Source organism: Cyprinodon variegatus, unplaced genomic scaffold (genome assembly GCF_000732505.1).
Source record: "Cyprinodon variegatus isolate N-32 unplaced genomic scaffold, C_variegatus-1.0 Scaffold599, whole genome shotgun sequence".
In the NCBI taxonomy this organism is placed as follows: Eukaryota; Metazoa; Chordata; class Actinopteri; order Cyprinodontiformes; family Cyprinodontidae; genus Cyprinodon; species Cyprinodon variegatus.
This window is the reverse complement of record NW_015151052.1, coordinates 99602-119537: the sequence shown is the minus strand read 5'-3', so window position 1 is coordinate 119537 and position 19936 is coordinate 99602. Positions and strand designations below refer to the sequence as shown.

General features: G+C 37.9%; 2 protein-coding genes across 3 annotated transcripts in view; both read right to left on the bottom strand.

The window, feature by feature from the left end:
• Positions 1-4263: 4263 nt before the first annotated feature.
• Positions 4264-14953, bottom strand: stau1 (staufen double-stranded RNA binding protein 1). 2 transcript variants are annotated; one of them, XM_015392627.1, is made up of 15 exons: positions 14776-14953; positions 12354-12624; positions 11314-11435; positions 11085-11241; positions 10822-10978; positions 10572-10743; positions 10382-10480; positions 10080-10292; positions 9848-9991; positions 9615-9761; positions 8448-8523; positions 8053-8372; positions 7841-7963; positions 6559-6638; positions 4264-4965 (listed from the first exon to the last, which is right to left on the bottom strand). In XM_015392627.1, exons 2-15 carry the CDS (start codon positions 12544-12546, stop codon positions 4878-4880), a joined length of 2091 nt encoding a protein of 696 aa, XP_015248113.1. In that variant the 5' UTR covers positions 12547-12624; positions 14776-14953; the 3' UTR covers positions 4264-4877. The 2 variants fall into 2 exon arrangements, with proteins under 2 accessions (XP_015248113.1, XP_015248115.1); XM_015392629.1 differs by having other exon boundaries at positions 10822-10975.
• A 100-nt stretch (positions 14954-15053) lies between these two features.
• LOC107096119 (protein polybromo-1-like) overlaps positions 15054-19936 on the bottom strand; it is a 21018-nt gene continuing 16135 nt past the window's right edge. The window contains exons 26-29 of the mRNA XM_015392626.1: positions 19712-19873; positions 19310-19374; positions 18524-18728; positions 15054-15463 (exon numbers count right to left, since the gene is read on the bottom strand). Of these exons, the coding sequence (XP_015248112.1) occupies positions 15300-15463; positions 18524-18728; positions 19310-19374; positions 19712-19873 (596 nt within the window). The 3' untranslated portion in view covers positions 15054-15299. The remainder of the gene's footprint in view (positions 15464-18523; positions 18729-19309; positions 19375-19711; positions 19874-19936) is intronic.

Here is a 19936-nt window from a genome sequence, read left to right as displayed (position 1 = left end):
AAGTCTAGGAAAGAATAAGGGAAAAGGTTAAATCGATGAAGCTGAGGGATGTTGGGCAGGAAGAAGCTTCCAGTCTTCCAACATGTCTCCTTACACCATTGCATTGAGGGTTCCCCACAGCCTGCCAGTAGAGAGAGAGGAGGGTATTCTGCAGAAGGTGGTTTGGTTGGTTGGTTGGGTGGGAGGAAGGCAAGAGTAACAAGAGCTGTTGTTAAATCGAGTAAAAAACAAGGCTGCCATCTAGTGGCACTCCATTTTACTCATGATTGCAGCAAAAAATAAGGTTCAGATCAGATTTCTGGAAAAAGAGAGAGAAACTGGAACTGCAACCCTGGCATTTCCAATGACCCACATATTTGTACTCTATCCACCAATGGGCTTCTCAAAATACAAACTGAGGAACTGAAACATCTAGAGCGTCTGTTCTGGATCTTGGAAGCAGCCTTTGAGAGGATAATATGATAAAAAAAATACCTAGCAGCAAGACAGAGTAAATAGTTTTATTATGATTATGCAAATACAGTTTCTAGTAGTAAACAGGTAAGAAAGATACTAACTTGGTATTGAATCAATACTGTCCTGGTGGGACTGATACAGCCAGGTCACCAACGCTACAATCCCTGCTCTGTCTCAGCTCAAAAAAGGGTTCAGGGCCTCCCCTTTTCACTTCATCTACATAGGTCAGGGCCTACATTGAGGTTTCAGGGAATTGGTCTTATATTTTATGATGAGATTTTTTTTTTCTTTTGTTTGATGATTTTTTACACTTTGTAAACATTGCATTTTTGCATTATAGTTTCTCCCTTTTAATTGGCTCTCTAATTATAATATTTTGCACACATATTCCTTTTGTTTTCTATTATTTCTGTTTATCATAAGTATATTGTGTTATTATAGTAGTCACCTTTAAATTGTGTCTAAATTCTTACGTTTAAACAAAACAATCCAAAGGAAAGCCCACAAAAAATATAAAAGTACAATGTCAGCAGTGTATTGTTATTAATATAGGTATTGAGGACACTTGCCCTATATTTACTTGGTATCTGATTGATACCAAAATAAGCAGTATTGCACAACTTTACTGAAAAATTATTTTTCATGGCTTTTACATTAGCAATGCTAAATATTAACAAGAGGATTGTTCCATAAGAATAACATGTTTTGTTGGACAAGGAGCTGATTATGGGGAGCTGGTGAGCCCCTTGATATGGTGTGGAAACAATAATCTCATTGAATGTGGACAAAACAAGTGAATGATTGTAGATTTCAGAAGAAACAGAACAAGTCAAAAGCCATTAACAAGATGTGAGAAGAAGTGGTGGTGAAGAAGGAGTATTAATACCTCAGTATTTACTTGGACAACAAACTTGATTGGAAACTTGCAAGCACAACTGTAAGTACAGGCCATTTACCAGAAGCTTTGGTCCTACAGTGTTTGCAAATGCTGGATATCTTCTATAAGTTTGTTGTGGAGAGCATGATCTCTTCTGCCATCATCTGCTGGGGTAACGGCATAAGAGAGAATGACTTAAAGAAGCTCAACAAGCCAATAAAGAAGAACTCCTTTAGAACATCTAGCAATAATTTTATAAAGAAGACATGTAGAACATTGTGGACAACAGTTAGCATTATGGTTTGCTGAAAGATCAACAAGTATAATCAGTGAAACTATAGAATATAGGTTTTAAATTGCTCTGCTGTTTAAACAGCTGACGACCCTGAGGACAAGCCTTTGACTCAAGTAAGTAACCATGGTAACACAATTTTAGTTATACATTGCAACAGTTGCTAAGAGAAATCAGAAGAACATGAGGAAAAATGAAACTTTGCCTTATCTATCTTTACAATATTGTAATTTTAAGTCTAAATTTATTAAGATGTAAATAAACCTACAAAAGATGATTATCATTAGTTTTGCTCCAAATTTGGATAAGATCCTTAAAAACAGGCCATAAAATAGGAAATTTAAAAAAGAAAAGAATGTTTTTCAATTTGTAATTAACTTGTTGGTTAATTTGATTAAATTTTCTCTGTAAAATGTCCTTGAGAATTGAGATATGTGTTGTGAATTAGCGCAATATAGATAAAACTGAATTGAAATGTTGTGCATGTAAAAATGATTGGAAATTCGCTCTTTACTTGCCTTAGAAAAAACAGGTGGAACTAATCCTATTACAATCTTGCAGCTTTTCTCTCTATCTTTATAAAAGGAAAAAAATCAAGAGCAGGCAGCTGGCGTTCGACACACAACTGCCCCACCCTCAATTGCTGTCTGTATGTTCCCAAAGCGGTGGCTGCCTTTTGTCAGAGAGGTTAAGTGAAACTAAAAGCACAACCTGCACAAAAATAAAGATTAGACAATTTTCAAAAAGTCCTGCTAACTACATATTAATTGATGATGGTACTGCTGTCAACGTCTATTTTTTTTTTTGGCCCTATGGTTGCCATAGCCACCAGTTGCAATGAGAGCTGGTGCTTCAGACGATGCAGAAATGAAAAGAGCATGAGCTCAACATTCCTTGTAATGTTCAGTTGATTTACTCTTGAAATGGGTATGTGCTGAAAAATGGTTTAAAAAAACATAGCACAAATAATAGGATAAAGGGAAGAATCAAGTAAATAAATGGTTTCAGATCAGTATTTAAGTGTTACAACAGCATACAGGGGCTTAAGAATGAATGCATCCTTTGATAGATAGATGCATTTTTTTTTTGTTATCTTTGATGTTTTAAATCATTGTTTTTGTACCAATATATATATAGTTTTGAAAAGGTTAATTTATCTGTCAATGGAAAAAGCTATTCAAACAAAGCAGGCCTCATGTGAAAGTCGACCTGGTCCTAAAAAAGATCAAGATCATCACATTTTTAATGCCAATTTTGACTTTCTCTTTAAAATGCTCTGTTAGATCTACTCCTGATGTAATTGGTAGTGTACCTTTCAAAAGAAATTTTTATTCACACATTATGACCTTCCTAACAGTCTAGGCAACACCTGAAACTTTTTTCTGATACAAAAATTTACTTGGTTATCTACATCATTTAGATATGCTCCAATTAGCATTATATATATATATAAATATATATATATATATATATGCTGAGATAAATATGCAATATTACAACTAAATATGCTAAAACTGTCATGCATTTTGCATTTCATAGGGAATGTGTTAAGGTATTTTTAGTTCGATATTATATCCTGCTTCAGATTTTGCAGGGGAGGTTCTATTTATATGATCCCTCTGGTTGTAATAATCCTTAAGCTGTAGAGGCTGAAAAAAAGAAATTACTCTGATAACTCTGTTTTTTGAAAGTGTAGCTTTTTATTTATTCATTTTTAACCCCTTGCTGTCCAATAATTCTCACGATTGGGAGTACATACATACTAAAGAGGATTGGCCCTAGCACTGATCCCTGTGGTAGTCCACATGTAACCTGGAGCATGTATAAACAAACTAAAATTTGTATACAAGATAAAAAAAGATTTAAACCAGCCTATTGCTGTTCCCCTAATTACTACAAATGCTCAAGCTTTTCCAGAATATTATGATCGACTGTATCGAATGCAGCACTGAGATCTACAGTAATAGGACAAGTACAGATACAAGTCCATTATCTGAGGCCATGAGAATATCATTACTGACTTCAATCAGAGCGGTTTCAATGCTATGATGTCTAAACCTAGACTGAAAATCTTCACAATGTTCATTACGGTGTAATTGGTCACACACTTGTTTAGCAACTATTTTCTGAAGAATTTTAGATAGGAACGGAAGATTAGATGTAGGTCTATAAGTGAACGGACGATTAAGAAAACATTTAATTAATTTTAGCTAGCTACTGTATTTCCTTTTTTCAAATCAAATCTTATCAGACACTCTCTCATAAACAGGTAGCAAAGTTCTTTTTAACCTTAAGCCTGAACAAATGAAATAAAATGTAATACTTAGTAATGGAAATTTTAGAATAACTTTATGCTTCATGCTCCAAACATCTAATATTTAAATGCAAGACCCCCATAAAATTAACAAAATTAGACAAAAACAACAAATTAAAAATAATATATAATTCATCCACATACATTATCCAAGCAATGATTTGCCATTGGAAGATGGAACATAATATCAACATTGTGATTTGGTTCAATATAGCATTTCTGTAGGCAGATATTCTGTTTTAAAACCACTAGAGACACAACAAAATTACAGGTTCATGAATCAGCAGATGGTAGAAAAGGAGTACAAGAGAGCAGAGGTATTTGTTTGGTGCCTGTTAGCACAGGAGTTTAATTACCATTATGGGTTATGAACAGAGAAGGGAAGATGACATTAGGGAGAAAAGGAGATGGGGGCATGTCACTGCCACACACAGCAGAGACCATCACGTTACATATCACGCTACATTTAGTTATTATCTTTTTGGTTGTTTATAGAAAGCACTCTAGGAAAATCAACAAATGTTCATTAGCTGCACCCTAGAAAAAAAGGAGGCCCAAACTTTACATTCCATCTTTATCAACTAGCTCTGTGGGAATAAAGAATAAGACATGTTAAAATATAAGAAAAAATAACTACCCCTAAAAAAAAACAATATTCACAGTTTATTCACTAAAGAGTTTTTCATATACACTCAAAACAAATCACTGACTAGGATGCAGCTACTGTTTCAATATTGAGAAGAAAAAATAATGTGAACAATTAAACAACATCAATTAGCTACTTCTATCAATCTTGTTTAACTGTGAACATTTTGTAACAGTTATCTTAATACTTCAGGGCCCACAGTGGGTAAAGCTATCTGTAGCAATCCAAAAGAAGACAAAGAACACAGTGTGGTGAGTTTTCTCTAGTGCTTTTACAGACAACCAAATCGGATCTAAGCCGTACTATCCAGAGTCTGTGCCAATGTGTTTGAGTTAGCCTGTTTGAGGTGCAGGTCACCCTCCATTTCTTGCTTGCCACACCTGGAGAAGAAAGAACAGATTAAGTTTTGCTGTTTGATCCAACAGTATGGAGGGGGAAAAAAATAAGCGTTAAAACAAAAAAAGAACAATACTTTAAAGATATTCTTCGCTTAAAAAAAAAACAAAAAAGAAAAAGATGGAAATATTCTAACATTGTATTCTTAAAAAGGAATAGTGGAAGATTTTAGCAAATTTTTGAAAAGACCTGACCTCTCCACTTTAAAAAAATGCAAATGCACAATCCTGTACCCGCCCAAACGTCTATTAAGCGCATGTGAGAGCATGCACAGGCCCATTTCTCCTCGTGCACGCCCTCCTTAAAGGGGAACGCCGTTTTTTTTTTTTTACATTTGGCCCTTTATTTTACGTTATTACATCATGTTCTACTCACCCATAAGAGTTTTGTGTCATTTGGAGCTGTAACGTTTTCCTATGGGCAACGACTTGAAGGCACAAACTGAACTGTTCATAATTTATTCTTTATGGTACGCCAGCATTCATAACCTAGGCTAATTACTGGCCCCCAGACATCTGCGCTTATATTTTTTATATTTATATGTTTTAAAAACAAAGCGGCGCGTGTATAACGTCATCTGCACGTGCGCACTGGAGTAACAGGCAACCCGGGCCACCGCCCGCTACGCTCTACCCCTTCTATTCATTCGGCTAGCTAATCTGAATCATTCAATTCCATTTCGAGAGCGAGATCATCTGTGCTTCTAGCACTAGACATCTTCCAGGCATGTGAGTAAAACTAGCAGCAGTTCAGTGGAAAGAATGAATGAATGGTAGCCGGCACGTGTGGATTATGTCATACACATGCTGCTTTGTTTTTAAAAAATAGAAATATAAAAAAATATAACCGCGGATGTCTGGGGGACAGTGATTCGCCTACATGTTATGAAGGCTGGCGTACCATAAATGATAAATTATGAACAGTTTAGTTTGTGCCTTCAAGTTGATTGCCCCTAGGAAGACGTTACTTGGATATACCGGTAACCTAAAGGAATATCTTCAGAACAGCTCCATCTGACACAAAACTCATATGGGTGAGTAGAACATGATGTAATAACGTAAAATCCAGGGCCAAATGTAAAAAAACTGGCGTTCCCCTTTAAAAGTTTCTGTTTGCATCACTCTTAAAGTTTACTTTCCAAAAGAAGATTTGTAATTTCTCCACTATGTCAGACTCGGGTGAAAATGGGGATGAGCACGTAGGACGGCCTTACGTAACATATCACCGGAATAATTGACAATTAGGAGGACCACTTATTTTGACGAATCAACCGGAAAAAGAACGTCCTCCACTATACCTTTAAGGTTTGTTTGATTTCTTTGCACTTTTCAAATCAAGGTGAAATAATATTCAGCTAGAATGCTCCAACTTCCAACAGTTTATTATAAATTGTTCAGTCCACAGCCAGCAAATATCTAATTACATACAGGAATAAGTTAAACCTAAAAACTGCAAACCTTAACACAAATCTTCTCACCTTCAATATATTTTTAATGAATATTTTAATTACAAGCATGATGATAGCTTTACTGTCTAACAAACAGATAAAAGAAACTGGCCACATCTTTACATCTTACCCTGAAGCTGGTCCATTCCCTGTCCTTTCGTTTGGCTGCTGGTCTAATTCGGACAGCAACTTCAATATATTCAGTGCAGCCTGCAGACATTAAGACGTTATATTTATTACTCTTTAAGTGTTAGAATATACTCAGGTGTTTGTGACAAAGATAAAAAACCAACCAAAAAAAACTTTAAAAGTGCCTCATATTTGTATGACCATAGGCTTGTATCAATAAGCAACAAAAATATATTCTGTCACCTAATGAATATCCACAAGATTTTTCGATCAATCTGCAACATTCTGGTCTCAAAGCAGCTAAAAACCAAAGATTTTCAGAAGTTTCACTGGTTTGAACAATTACACCTAAAACTGCTCTGTGTGTTAATCTGTAAAATACCTTTGCTTCATATGATAGCTTGCATAATATATTATTATCCTTTTGGCTATGTCCGAACATCCGCCATAACCCATTATATAGAGCACTATATAGTGGTTACACCATTTTATATGAGTGGCCGAATGTCTATAGGATGAAAGAGTACAATTTCCAAAAATACACCTTGGGAAATAGTGTGCGTCTATGGTCACTAGAAGAGCAGATATATCCCAGCATGCTTTGCAAAAGCTCTCGTCGCAAAACAACATGGGATTTGTTTTGTTGGCGGGAGAGGACAAAGATGGCGTAGCGTGACCAACAGAGAACGAAAAGTAGTGATTATCTCTCCGAATGGTCAGTTAACTAAGTTCACTATAAAGTCCACTATATAGTGCCCTCTCTATATAGTGATTGAGGGGTTAGCCCATCGGGAACAGCGTTTATATTGCCTAACATACTTCGACAGAACAACAAACTCAAGTATATCATTAGATTTGAATGTGATCATCTTCCTTATGCCTATACATTGTGCCTAAACTAAGTTGTCATTCAAACTTCCTGTGAATTAAACTGGTTCCATAAAAAAAGGTTTTTCTTTGATCATCATTTCTGGTCTTATATTTTATGATATAACTATACTTAATAAAAAACATTGTTACAGCTGCATCCATTAGAGGTGGGCAATTCCAGTTACTGAGGGCTGGAATCCTGCAACTTGCAGATTCACACCTCAGTTCCTTCTGAGTCCTCTCAACCATTTTATTACTTGATTCAGGTGTGTTGAACCAAAGTTGCCGGATACCGGCCCTCAGGAACTGGCCACCTATGGATTAGGGGAATCCTTAGCTGTTATAAACGTTTTCTGGAAATCTTCCTAGTCCTAAATAAAGATTTCTTTAATAATCATTTTCAAATTACCAACCATATCATGACAGGATTCTATATCTTTTCCAATGCCGTGACTGATGAGTGGAGGCTGGGAGGAGCAGTTTATCAGAGATACAAATTCATTCTTATTGTTTTTGGGGAAATCCTTGTATTCCACCTGCAAGCAAATGCAAAAAAAAATTAAATAAAATAAAAGTACCTAAAAGACATTCCATTCAGGCAATAATGTGGAGGAAGTGCTGTTACCTGCAGACCCTGTACAGATGCAAGATAGCTAAGCTGTTCAGAGGGTCTGGTGAGGGGTCCATGGGGCATCTGGGTCAGGTTGTTTTTGTTCTTTAAAATCGCCACAGCAGTCATAGACGAGCCAGCGTACAGCAGCTCGTTGGCAATGGTGGCAGTGACTGTGGCCTTGCCTGGGTTGGCCACAATTCGGCTGTAGTCCTTCAGCTGGGTTACTTGGCAGGCCCCGACTGCTTGCGCCACCTCAGGCACCATGGGCAGGATACCTGCAGGCAGCTGCTGGTGGCTGAGGTAAGGCAAGCGGAAATCCTCCTCCTTTGTACCTGACATTCATAAAAATGTAAGATGGTTTCAATATTTTTTAACAAATTGTAGAGACACTTGTAACAGATACTCACACACTGTCACGTCGTCTGTTGAACCTGGTTCAAAGAAGGTTACTTTGCGCCCCTCACAAGACTTTTTAACTGGCGCCTAAACAGAGAAAAAATATATACATTTGTTCTAACAAAATTCATAACATTAAAGAAAGAAATTTGTTTTAGAGCCAGAAAACATAAATGATAATAGGGTGAAAAAAATAAATCTTGCTCTGCCTGTCAACTTAAATAAGATGAGTAATTTTAAAACAGATTCTGAAAACAAAAGAGTTTTTATACACATGGCCTTCTAGAACAGAAAGGCACCACAATATGTGGATTAAAGCAGAAGAACACATCCCTTAATGGTAACAGGGCATTTATTGTTTAAATAAAAAATAACACAACAGAGCACAAACTGAGCCCATCTTTTCCCTAAAGATATTTTTGAAAAAGAAAGTAGATGAGCCTTGCAAACGTAAATTGGGGAAAAGGATTTTAGAAAAGGAGCGACCTAAGGTATGAGGAGGCATTACTGTTCATAACATTGTAATGTCAGACGGTTGTGGGGGAGCAGGCTTTTTTAATTACCTGCTGCTAATGTATACCTGTGATATTAAAATCCTTTTAAGATACAGAATCTAAAGCATAAGCTTAAAGAGATTTTTTGTTTTTTACATTTAGATAGCTACACTACCACTACTGAAGTTAAAGCCTTGTAAATAAAGGTTGAAGATAAAGGAGAGACATTTCAGTTTCTTCTAATGCTGCCAATGTACTTTAGATCATCCACTGCTCAGGGAAAACACGATGTGCTGATGGTTGCGTACATCTGAGTAATCTTTGTAATAACTTGGTGACCCTCACCTGAATGTCAACTGATTCTGGGATATTTTTAGATTGTTTCTTATCACCCTGTGAGGTGATAGCAGTAGTATCCAAAAAAAATTCTGCTGGATTCTCCATCCCCTTTGGATACATCTGCATAAATATCTCCCTTGTGAATACAGCTGGGGCGATTATTATCACTGTTTTCTGAGGTGTTGAGTGTGTAATGTCATCACTATTAGAAGCTGTTTGCTATCAGCTGTGTTTTCCATTGTTTTTTTTTTTTTTTTAGACATAAATAACTCTTTACTTGAAGCATAGGCATGGATCAAACTAATGAGAGGTGATAATGTTGATCATTTGATAACTTAGCCATACTTTTTCTTCAGATTTGAGTGCTGGCTTGGGAGGTTGAGGCTGAGGCACTTTATATCCCAACAGTTCCAGCATTTTCTCAGCTGCGTTCCTCTTTGCCACCTTTTTACTCGGCCCCAGTCCCTCTGCAGTCTGGCTACACACAGTCACCTGTAACAGAACATGAATATAACTCAATGCAAAGAATGATTGACAGAAGTTTTTATCCAAGCATTCCTCAACTTGCAGATGACAACCTGCATGACGAACTCCCTTCGCCGTGGCAGACCTCTTTCTGTCACCATGCTGTATTCTGGCTCCTTCTCCTTCTTTGCCTGCTGGATCTGAGCCAAGCGGCTGATGGGATTCATCCCCTGGCCATACTCAGGGCTGGTCTGCAGCTGTTGACATGATGGATAAATCATTACCTTATGAAGAACCTTCAGGTTTGCACTGACTATTGCCAATTCCGGTTAAAAGTTGCCACACCTTAATGATAGATTTTGTTTTCTTTTTGATGCGTGGCAGCTTCTTCTCCACACCGGGTATGAGGGGGAGCCTCTTTAACTCTATTAGCACGGCGGCAGCTGCCAGCTTCTTTGCAATCTTTTTGCTTTTGCCCTCCCCCTCTCCAAAGAACTCCCCAACTGTAACACGCACTACAAAATTCTTCATATGTGGAGGCCCTTCTTCTTTTAAAATCTGCGTGAAAAAAAAAAAAAAGAAAATATCTTCAATCCTATTCCTACATAGTTTCTATCTTTGAAAATAAAAAAAAAACCTTAACAAACCTCAAAGTTGACAGGTAGGTTTCTTTTTAGAGCTATTTCAAACACTTGGCTTATTTCGGATTTGTTCAAGTTCTCCTCCTCCTCAGGCTCTCCATTCATCTGTCAAAAACAACATTAAAAATAGAAAAGTTTTGAGTCTCTGACTTTGGATAAAAGCCTGTTCATGCTGAGCCTGCTCTACTTTTCTCACCACCGGCAACTGCTGCAGTATTGGCTCCTTCTGCATCACTTTCAAGGCTTTGACAGCAGCGTCATGTTTGGCCTGCTGCCGCGTTCGCCCCTTTCCAATAAACTGCTGGCTCCCGATGGAGAGCTCCATGTGGTATACTATTGGTCCCACTGGAGGAAATGGATAGTAGTACCTGGATACAAAAATAGTTTCTCTAATTGAACATTTACACTTAACAAAAATATGTTGTTTCCACATGACTAAAACATACTGTTGCATAGAGCGCTGGTAAGGTCCAGGAGCGCGAACATTGTAGTTGTAGTTTGGTGGTCTCATACACGGGTATGGGTCGATGGGTTTAAACATAGGTTTTTTACCAAGCTTCAAACAAAGTGCATTCAACTCCATACTGTGTGTACTGCCATCTACTATAAAGCAAAAGCAAGAAAAATCAGTCAGAATCCAAAGTTAATTTTCTTAACCTCTATGAAATCTATTATTCAGATTAGGATAAATCAAGTGGAAGCAGCCCACCTGGGTTCCTGCCTGTGTTTCGAGGTGATCTAACTGTGGGTTTGGGAAGTGTGGTCTCAGAGAGGGCAGATGCAGCAGCTGAATGCTGGGCTTTCTTGATACTGGTTCCCTCTGCCTCCCAGTGCTGATCTCCCAGAGTGAGCCTCACTGAGAAGATCTGAAAGGAATTACCTTCATTAGAATAATATGTACGAGGTCACAGACATTTATTATGTTGAACGATCTATACCTTGGAGTGAGCTGGTCCTTGCTCAGAAAGAAGCTTGTACTCAGGTTGGATCTTGTTAAAACGGGCTAACTCATTCACCAAACACATAGGGGTCTTCTCTTTAGGGTTTGCCATGTTAGATACTAAATCAAAACAAAACAAAAAAAGTCACTCACAGTCACCCATGAATGTCTTTAACACCTTAAAGGGTATTTATTTCAGAAAATAAATTCAAGAATAATAACAAATCTATTCATTTCATAGTTATTTCAGGTGTTTAACTCACCAAAACTTCGATAACAATGGCTTATAAGAAAGTACAAAATTAGTTTCTTAAGAATTTTAAATGTAATATAAAAAAACATTATTAGCTAAAAAATGTATGTTATCACAATGTTATAGTAGACAGAATGACACTAACCACAGGCATATAGAGATTTCAATAGTTCATATTGCTTAAGGTGGATGATTTTAAATGATTATAAAAACTCCAGTCATACAGCAAAAACAAAAAAGGTAAGCACAACTAGTTGCGATAGTAAGATTGTGTTAAATAGGTCCAAAAGTAGTACTAGCTGAAGTAAGGCCTGAAAATTCCCACCAGTGCATTTCAATGCAAAGCTACGCTGAAGTTAGACCAATAGGCTCATTTTTGTGAGCGTATCCGAGGCTTGACCGACTCCGGAGACCCTCGCCCAGGCTTCTGTCAGCACATTTCAGCCTATGGCCAGTTGTGCTGAGCGTTGTCAATATTACGCTGAAATTTGTCCAATATGCTGACTTTTAATTAGCATAACAAGTGCAGAAAGTGTTATCAAACACATGTACCTCCTATTTGCATAGCGCTACAAAATTGTGGACAGCTTCATCTTTAGTGCACTTGCCAGCACAGAAAGCAAGCAAAAAAGAAAGAAAATATGTGCTGCAGTGAAGAAAATGATAAAAAATAAATAAATCTGTCTTTACTTTTATTTATATTTGTTTCAATGAGATGCACCAGCATGCTAAAGGAGATTAAAATATTAAAAGAATGAAACGCTAAACGGAGAATCCAAACAAACCTGTGGTGGTACTATAGGGGGTGGCTGAGCCCGCGGGGAGAGCAGAGCTCCTGATGGGCTGGCTTGCACTCTCCGACGGTAGGGCACCTGTAGCACACGGGATGCTGTAACTGGGCTGCGGCTGCCCCATCTGCAGCGGAGCAGAGGCAGCAGGAATGGCGCTGGGCGGACACTGAAATTGGAGCTGAGACATCCTTTGTGCTCTGATGTTCAAGATGAGAAAACTGCAGAGGGTGAAAGATTGTGGTCCGAGGCGGTGTAAATAAAAGATCTACCAGGAAGACAGCGAGTAATAAAGAGATAAAAACACATTCCTGTAAAAGGGTTTAGAGAGCACATATATCTATATCTATCTATCTATAGATAGCAAAACAATTTCCAGTTAAAGCAAATTCAACAAAAGCACTGGAGTTTTCCCATCCGTAAAATCCTACCATTGACTCAACCATAACAAGTTAGCAGTTTCAGAGTATTCGTCAGGATTTATTCAGGTCTTGAGGCGATACTTCTGGCGAAAAGGTTTGAATGACCCACAAATCTACAATCAGCTTTTTTATTTCATGTCACTATAATTACATCACTGAAAGTCGGCCTTTGAAAGTGTGTTAGTCTGTAAACTTAAAAGTCTAAAGGTGTGGATGGGATCCTATCACAGTAAGAGGGTTAGATTCACTGAGCTTCTTACAGCGATTTTACACAGGGCTGTAGAAACTGTATGGACTCATGTTGCAAATCTTAACTGAGTTTAGTGATTAACAAAGCTGACTCAATGCTATCCTTACTATTGGAGATATACTTAAGATCTGTATCATTGCAGTAAATGGTTAATGGATGACAGCCTCACAGTAAAAAACTCCTGAAAATTGCTGTATCATTACTAATAAGTAAAATCCATATCCTAATAAATAATCAGAATTTGCTTTGTTCTGCAAGTACAGACAATTAAATTGGTTATTTATATTATCATAAATATGTTTTGTCATTTATTACTGCAATTACTTAAAGCGTTTTTCTTTACCAACAACTGTAGTATTTTACAATAAGGAGTTATTCGTTTGCATATATCCAGGGGCGGAGCTAGATAGGGGGCCTACCATTTTTTCCCTCTAATACAGACGGTGGCAGATTAACATTTTGATTTTTCCACATATTAACAATTACTTGACAACAAAACACTGTGGTTAATTATGCACATCAACATACTAACATTAAAGATAATAAGTACAGAATTCAAGCAGAAATAGATTTTGTGTTTTATGGGGTAAAGAGAAAATTGTGTCTCTGCAAGTCATCTAGGAGTCTTCAGTGAAATCATAGATACATATGATTATCTATGATAGTTAGATAAGTAACTATTTTAAATTACTAATAAAAACTTACTAAATAATCAATTTAAGTAGATATTAGTAATTGTAAATATCAATTTTATGCAGAAAGATTACTGATAAATGTATGTAAGGAATGACAATGGAAAAGATTTTTGCCCAAAACTCAGACCTGAAATAATTTTATCCACTATACCTTCTATCTAGAAAGCACGAGTGTTTGAATATACTCGTCTATCTGTTAGCAAAGGCTGTGGGAAAGAATAGTTTGTCTTTATCTAGAAAATATATGGATGTTTTGCTCGTTAATTTTCCTGTTGGAGTAATATAGATTTACCCTGAGATTTTGGAGCCAATGGTTACTGCCTGGCCACCCTTATAAACATGTTCTGGCTATGCCTCTGCATATATCTATTCCATTATCCCCAACATCCTTATCAATTACCCATCGGCTATGGATGAAGACACCCTTTATCAACTGGCTATCCTAATATTTCCCCAGGTACGTGTTTGGGAAGCGTCCAGGACTTAAAGCTTGTTTCATTGTGTTTATCTAATAATACTCAATACACCTCAATCTCTCGATCTCTATTCTTATTTATCCGACTTGTCCATTAAAGGCCACCTTAAATGATTCTGTTCCTGGAAGATTAACCGGTAAGCTAGCCAGTTAGCCGATGCATGCAAATATCTAAACATATTCCAAAAAGCAACGTAAAGGGCAATAAAAATAAAATACCAACAACATTTTGAATAATAAACCCGCCCGGATTTAGAACGTACCATTGTCAACTAAAAACGTGTTTAGGTTTTTATTTTAAACCGGGCCGCCGGTTTCCTATAAGCTAAACCAAAACATTTTAGCAAAGCAGCTTTCTTTCTATGGAGAAATCGGTGTTTATTATTCTATTTAGAAAGAAATTGTATTATTTCCAAAAGGAAGTATTCATATAAAGAATAACACCTGACGTTTAGGTATAAATGTTCGATAATTCGGGTCTGATAAATGTTTTAATTTACTGCTGACTTTAAAGCTCAACCTACAGCTATTAGCTAGCTTGCTAATGCCGACAACTATAAGCAGAAATGAAACTCACCTATTCGCTCCTGTTCTTTAGTTTTAAGTTAGTCCATAAGATCTAGTAGTTAAAAGTCACCTGCTTTTCTAGGTTCCTCTTTCCAAAGTGGGAGTAAGCTATTTTATTATAAAAAATGCGGGCGGTGAAGAGGATAACATTAGGAGGACAGGGCAAACACTAAAGAGAATGGCACACAGGCTTAATTCTTCCCGGATGTGACGACATCAGACAGGAAGAACTTTAAATTAACCCCAAAATGATTAAGAAACACTTTAGAAAAATACAAACAAAACAGACGTGTTTATAGTTTTATTTTGGTTGCACAGGAAGCTCAAAAAGCAAAAACAAAATAACAAAAAAATCATGTTTAGCGTAACTATTATTCCAAATGGTAAAAAACCCACACAAACACTATTTAGCTCATTTAGTCTGCTAAATAAAAAAAGTGGTCATCACTCACGATAATATTGATTCTACAGTCTATCAGTTGAAGAGGTTGAGGATAAGAGTCACTACTGAGGTGAGTGGTTCTATATAGGAGGTTATAGGTTGTATGCCTGACAGATATTCAGAGAATCTCTCAGCATTAGGTCACGCAAACGCCACAGTGCGTCCACCATGGTCGTGTGAGCTCCTTTGCTCTTTAGCCAGTGCGCAGGAAGCCGACTTTCCTGCTCTTTGGTCAGGTGAGCATCGCGTCTTTGAGCTGTAAAAGAAAAAAGAAAAATTCCTTAAACAATTTATTTGCATACTTTTATTGAAACGCTCTATACATTCATGTCACCACCATAGTCTTAGATTTCACTGAGGTTTTATATGCAGGCCCAACATCAACAAGCAAAGTTTTGAACATCTCTCCCAGATCAATTCAGACCCTTCATCAATAAAAATATGACACAAATGCAGAGCTACTTAAGGTCTAAACACCAAGGTTGCTTATGGCTTTTTAATCTCTGATCCAGTGTTTCCATGTTGCACTGACTGCATATAGGGAGGCTACAACTGGGCAGGGTGGGCAGATCTGCACAGATTTATTTTCACTTCGGTCTCTGTGCTATACACAAATAAAAAAAATTCCCACATAAAACAAAAAAAAACCAAAACAAAAAAAACCAGCACATTTCATAAAGCAAATCCAGTCTGGAAAGCATCTCAAACCAGATCAGATATAGGATGTTCATATGCCTAGATTAAAAACATGAGCTCTACGTCTTACGAGAAAAAAACCCCCACAGCAATAAATGCAGTGGTTCATATACTGACTAGAGCAAGAGGTGATGGAGTTTATCTGGGTTTTTCTTTCTTATTTCCAGAAGTGATAATATGCCGCGCTTACCTGCTTTGTCTGCCCCTCGTTATTTTGTTTTTTTTGTGACACTGAAAGGGGATCACTGTTTTACTATGAGGTTATTATTATTATTTTTTTTTTTAAAAGATTGATATACTGCACTTTCTGCCCCTTGGTATTTTTGTAAGGCTCAAAGAGGATCATTACTTTATCTCTTTATTCCGTCCTGAATTCCTATCATGGGTAAAGTATTATATTTTTATACACACGATGTGCGATTCCGAACTGACTCTTTCCCTGTGTGATTAACAGATTTTATATTTGCATTTTCCTCCAAAGCAGATACGTTTTCCTTTGTAACGACATCTCTCTTCCTGTCTGACCCATGAAATTGCAGCTGAATTGCTGCATAGTCCAACTAAAATAGACCTGGGGTCTATCTCAGTCAGAGACAGGTCCCAAGATCATGTTGGGCATCATCGCCATTAACTTTAAATGAGTACTAAACGCAAAAACCTCGTCCTACACAATTTTCTGTTGGATCGGGAGAAAAATCTGATTCGGTGTGCTCTGGCCTAGGACATGTCTGTCCAACTGAGCTCACAGGCTGGTTGGGGATGGCATTGAGAAGAGGCTAAAAGACCAACTCTGCAGGAGCTGCAAATATCTGCAGCTAAACTATTAGCATTACTATGGAATCTTACAACAAATTGTGTCTTTATGAAAGCAGCAAGAAAAACAGATGAGAAAAAAAAAATCATGCTGAAGGTAATTCAGACTTCAAATAATGTGCTTTCATCTAGTGAGACCAAAATCCAACTTCCTGGCTAACTTGCAGTCGATGTGTTGTAGTGTAAAATTAACATTGATCATAAATTGGAACCCATTAGCCTGATAAACCAGACTAAATGTGTAATTTAGTCTGGCCCCGATGAATGAGACATCGGAAGATTGTTGATAAAAACAACCCGCTGTTTTTCCAACCATGTCTGTGCCAAAAAATTGGCCAATGCTGAAAAATTAGCCAACAACCAATGAGTGCAACTGACTGTGACGTAGTAAGAGCGACAGAAAGCTGGTGGGGGGGTGTAAACAAACAGCATGTGATGTGAGCAGTGGATAACTTAAGATCATCGATTTGGACTATTGTTGTCGCTTGTGCAAAAAAGACATGCGAGTAGCCGGTGTCGTACACTAATGTACACAACTTTTCCGAAGTTCAAATCAACTGTTGTCAGTGGCAGAAAGATTACAGAAAGTTGTAGTGAACGTTTCGATTAGACCGGGGAAATCCAATCAAGTCTGTCAAGCTTGTACAATCCTGTTGAATAGACTGGAAAGAGATCTGCCAATTTATTGGAGGTGGATTGAAAACGAGGTCGAAGCAGGTTCCCCCCGCAGAACGAACAGCTGCTGAAAAGAGAGCTTGGGAGCCTACTCCCACGAAAACACAGAGAGACAGGAAGAAGCTCCGCCACAACACAGACAAGCCAAGGATGTTTATCGCTCTTCTGCGGAATATAGCTGAGGAAAGTTGATGTAATTAGTATATAATTAAAACCTGTGATGGCAAATCTATCTACTTAATTTTCTAAGGCAGTTGTGCACCGTAGCTTTAGTTAGCCTTGAAGTCTTACTTTGATGTTAACCCGTGGGCAAATGATGTCATCTACTCTTACTGTGACATGAACAGTGATGACCATTACTCGGACAGTTTTTCACGACGGTGTTGAATATTTCTCACTCACTCACTCTCTCCCCCTCTCTCACACACACAGGCAGGCAGCAAACACTCCCTCTCTGTCAAACATTCTCTCCCTCTAATCCTTCCAAAACTGATTTCAAAGCTGAGTCAAACGGGAACTGTTCAATAGTTGTTGCTATCATCCATGTTGTGCCTTCTCCAGCGTCGCGCAACTTTGTCGTTACGCCCTCAAACCCCCCCCCCCGCTTTTGGAAAGTATGAGCGATGCAAACAGCACATTTTAAACAGAGCCTCCGCGGGGAGAAATGGGCTTGTGCATGCTCTTGCACACGTTTAATAGGCGTTCCTACAGGGTTGTGCATGTGCATTTTTATTTTTAAGTGGAGAGGACGGTTCTTTTCAAAAATGTGTTGAAATCCTCCACTATATATTTAATATTCTTTCAGTATTTGACTTATAAAGGGTACAACAAAAAACCTACGCTAGGGGCCTCAGAACAAAGTTCACAAATTTTATATTAAAATGTGGGCAAACCATGTTTCACTCTTCTTACTTTTTGTTTTTATTCTACACTTGATTTATCATTTTGTGGATACACCTACAAATACCAAGGGTTATGAAAGGTTTAGCAAAGCACTGTTAGCAAAATCACGTAAACATGTAAAAGAAAACAGATATTTTAGTTCCGTTGCTCCAGCTAACAAGACTAGAATGTAATTGGATCGTACAACCTAATCTTTTTTTTAAAACCTAAACAAGCACGGAAAAAGCACCTTTTAACATTTGGTCCCATTTGCTGACAGTGTTCGATTCTGAATTTAATCCCTCAATGTACTTCAGGTAGGCTTCTGAGTGGAGCACCCTCTGTGTTTTTGGTGGTGGTGCTACAAACATTGGAGTTGTAGGCTGCAAATGAGAAGGCTGGCCCTGTCCTGGATATGGTGGAGGAGCATGCTGTCCTGGACTGAACATCCCAGGCTTCAAAGAGAAGAAAAACAGTTTATTACAACATGGCTACACACAAAAAAAAAAATCTATTTAATTGCATCTGATTAGCAATCATTTTGGAAACGTAGCCAGATTTTTATGCATTAAAGATGTTAAACTATTAATCAAGACATTACTAATACAGAGTGTTGCGCCGATGCCATTTTTTTGGCCCAGATACCGATACCTGGCTGTGCAGTATTGGCTGATAATGATACCATCTGTTTGAAATTTATGTGTTTGTGTGCATATATGAAGAACTGCATACTACTTGGATGTAAAATAATTGCCATCATGGCTTTGTCAATCTGCTGCTTACCTTTATGAAGCAGGAAAAAGACTAATACAAAAAGAATTCAGTAGAACTTTTTATTGCCTACCAGGATGGGTGACAATAGTTGAATAAACTTTTGGCTCTCAAAATGGTATTGGTGCCCTATTTGTCTGTACCCACTGATACAGATACCACTATTTTAGTGCAGTATCGGAGCCCCGCCCAATACTGGTATCGGTGCAACACTACTAATACATTAGATATAATTATTCAACAGAAATACTTTGTTCTCACTCACTTGTTGAATGAAATTGCTTTGCCCAGGACTTCCAGCCATGCCGTTCATACCAGCTCCCACCATACCTAATTTAGAACATAACACACATTAGATTTTAGAAGATCTATGGGTAAGTTTGTATTTCTGGGTTTATGTAAAGATCTTTAACTCCTTAAACTGTTAGTTTATCAACATCTGTTAAATGGTAGTTATCTGGAATCACCTCTAACATGCAATTTGTATGAATGTGGATGTTGTACATTAGGTATGTTAAGTCAGTGCATTTTGATTGATTATGAGCAAGGAGCTTCTCAGCTTTGTCTGCTTAGGCTTTGCAGCCTGTAGACCAGGTAAACCCCACCAGCAGGAGAGGCACGACCACATGTGACTGAGCAGGTGTGGCTAGGACAAGAGGGCCCTTACCCTGATGTGGCATGCCCGGGTACCCCGGCATGCCTGGGTGGAGATGGTGAGGAGGCAGGTTAGGCACCCCTGCAGGGTGAGGTGGCATTGGGGCCACACTCAGCAAACCCTCGTGGGGACCCTGCATGGGCATGTAAGGTGGGCCGTAAGCTCCCATCATGCCTTTAGGAAGAGGGTGAGGAGAGCACAACACATTCATGCTTAAGTTCCATGCAGCTGACTACA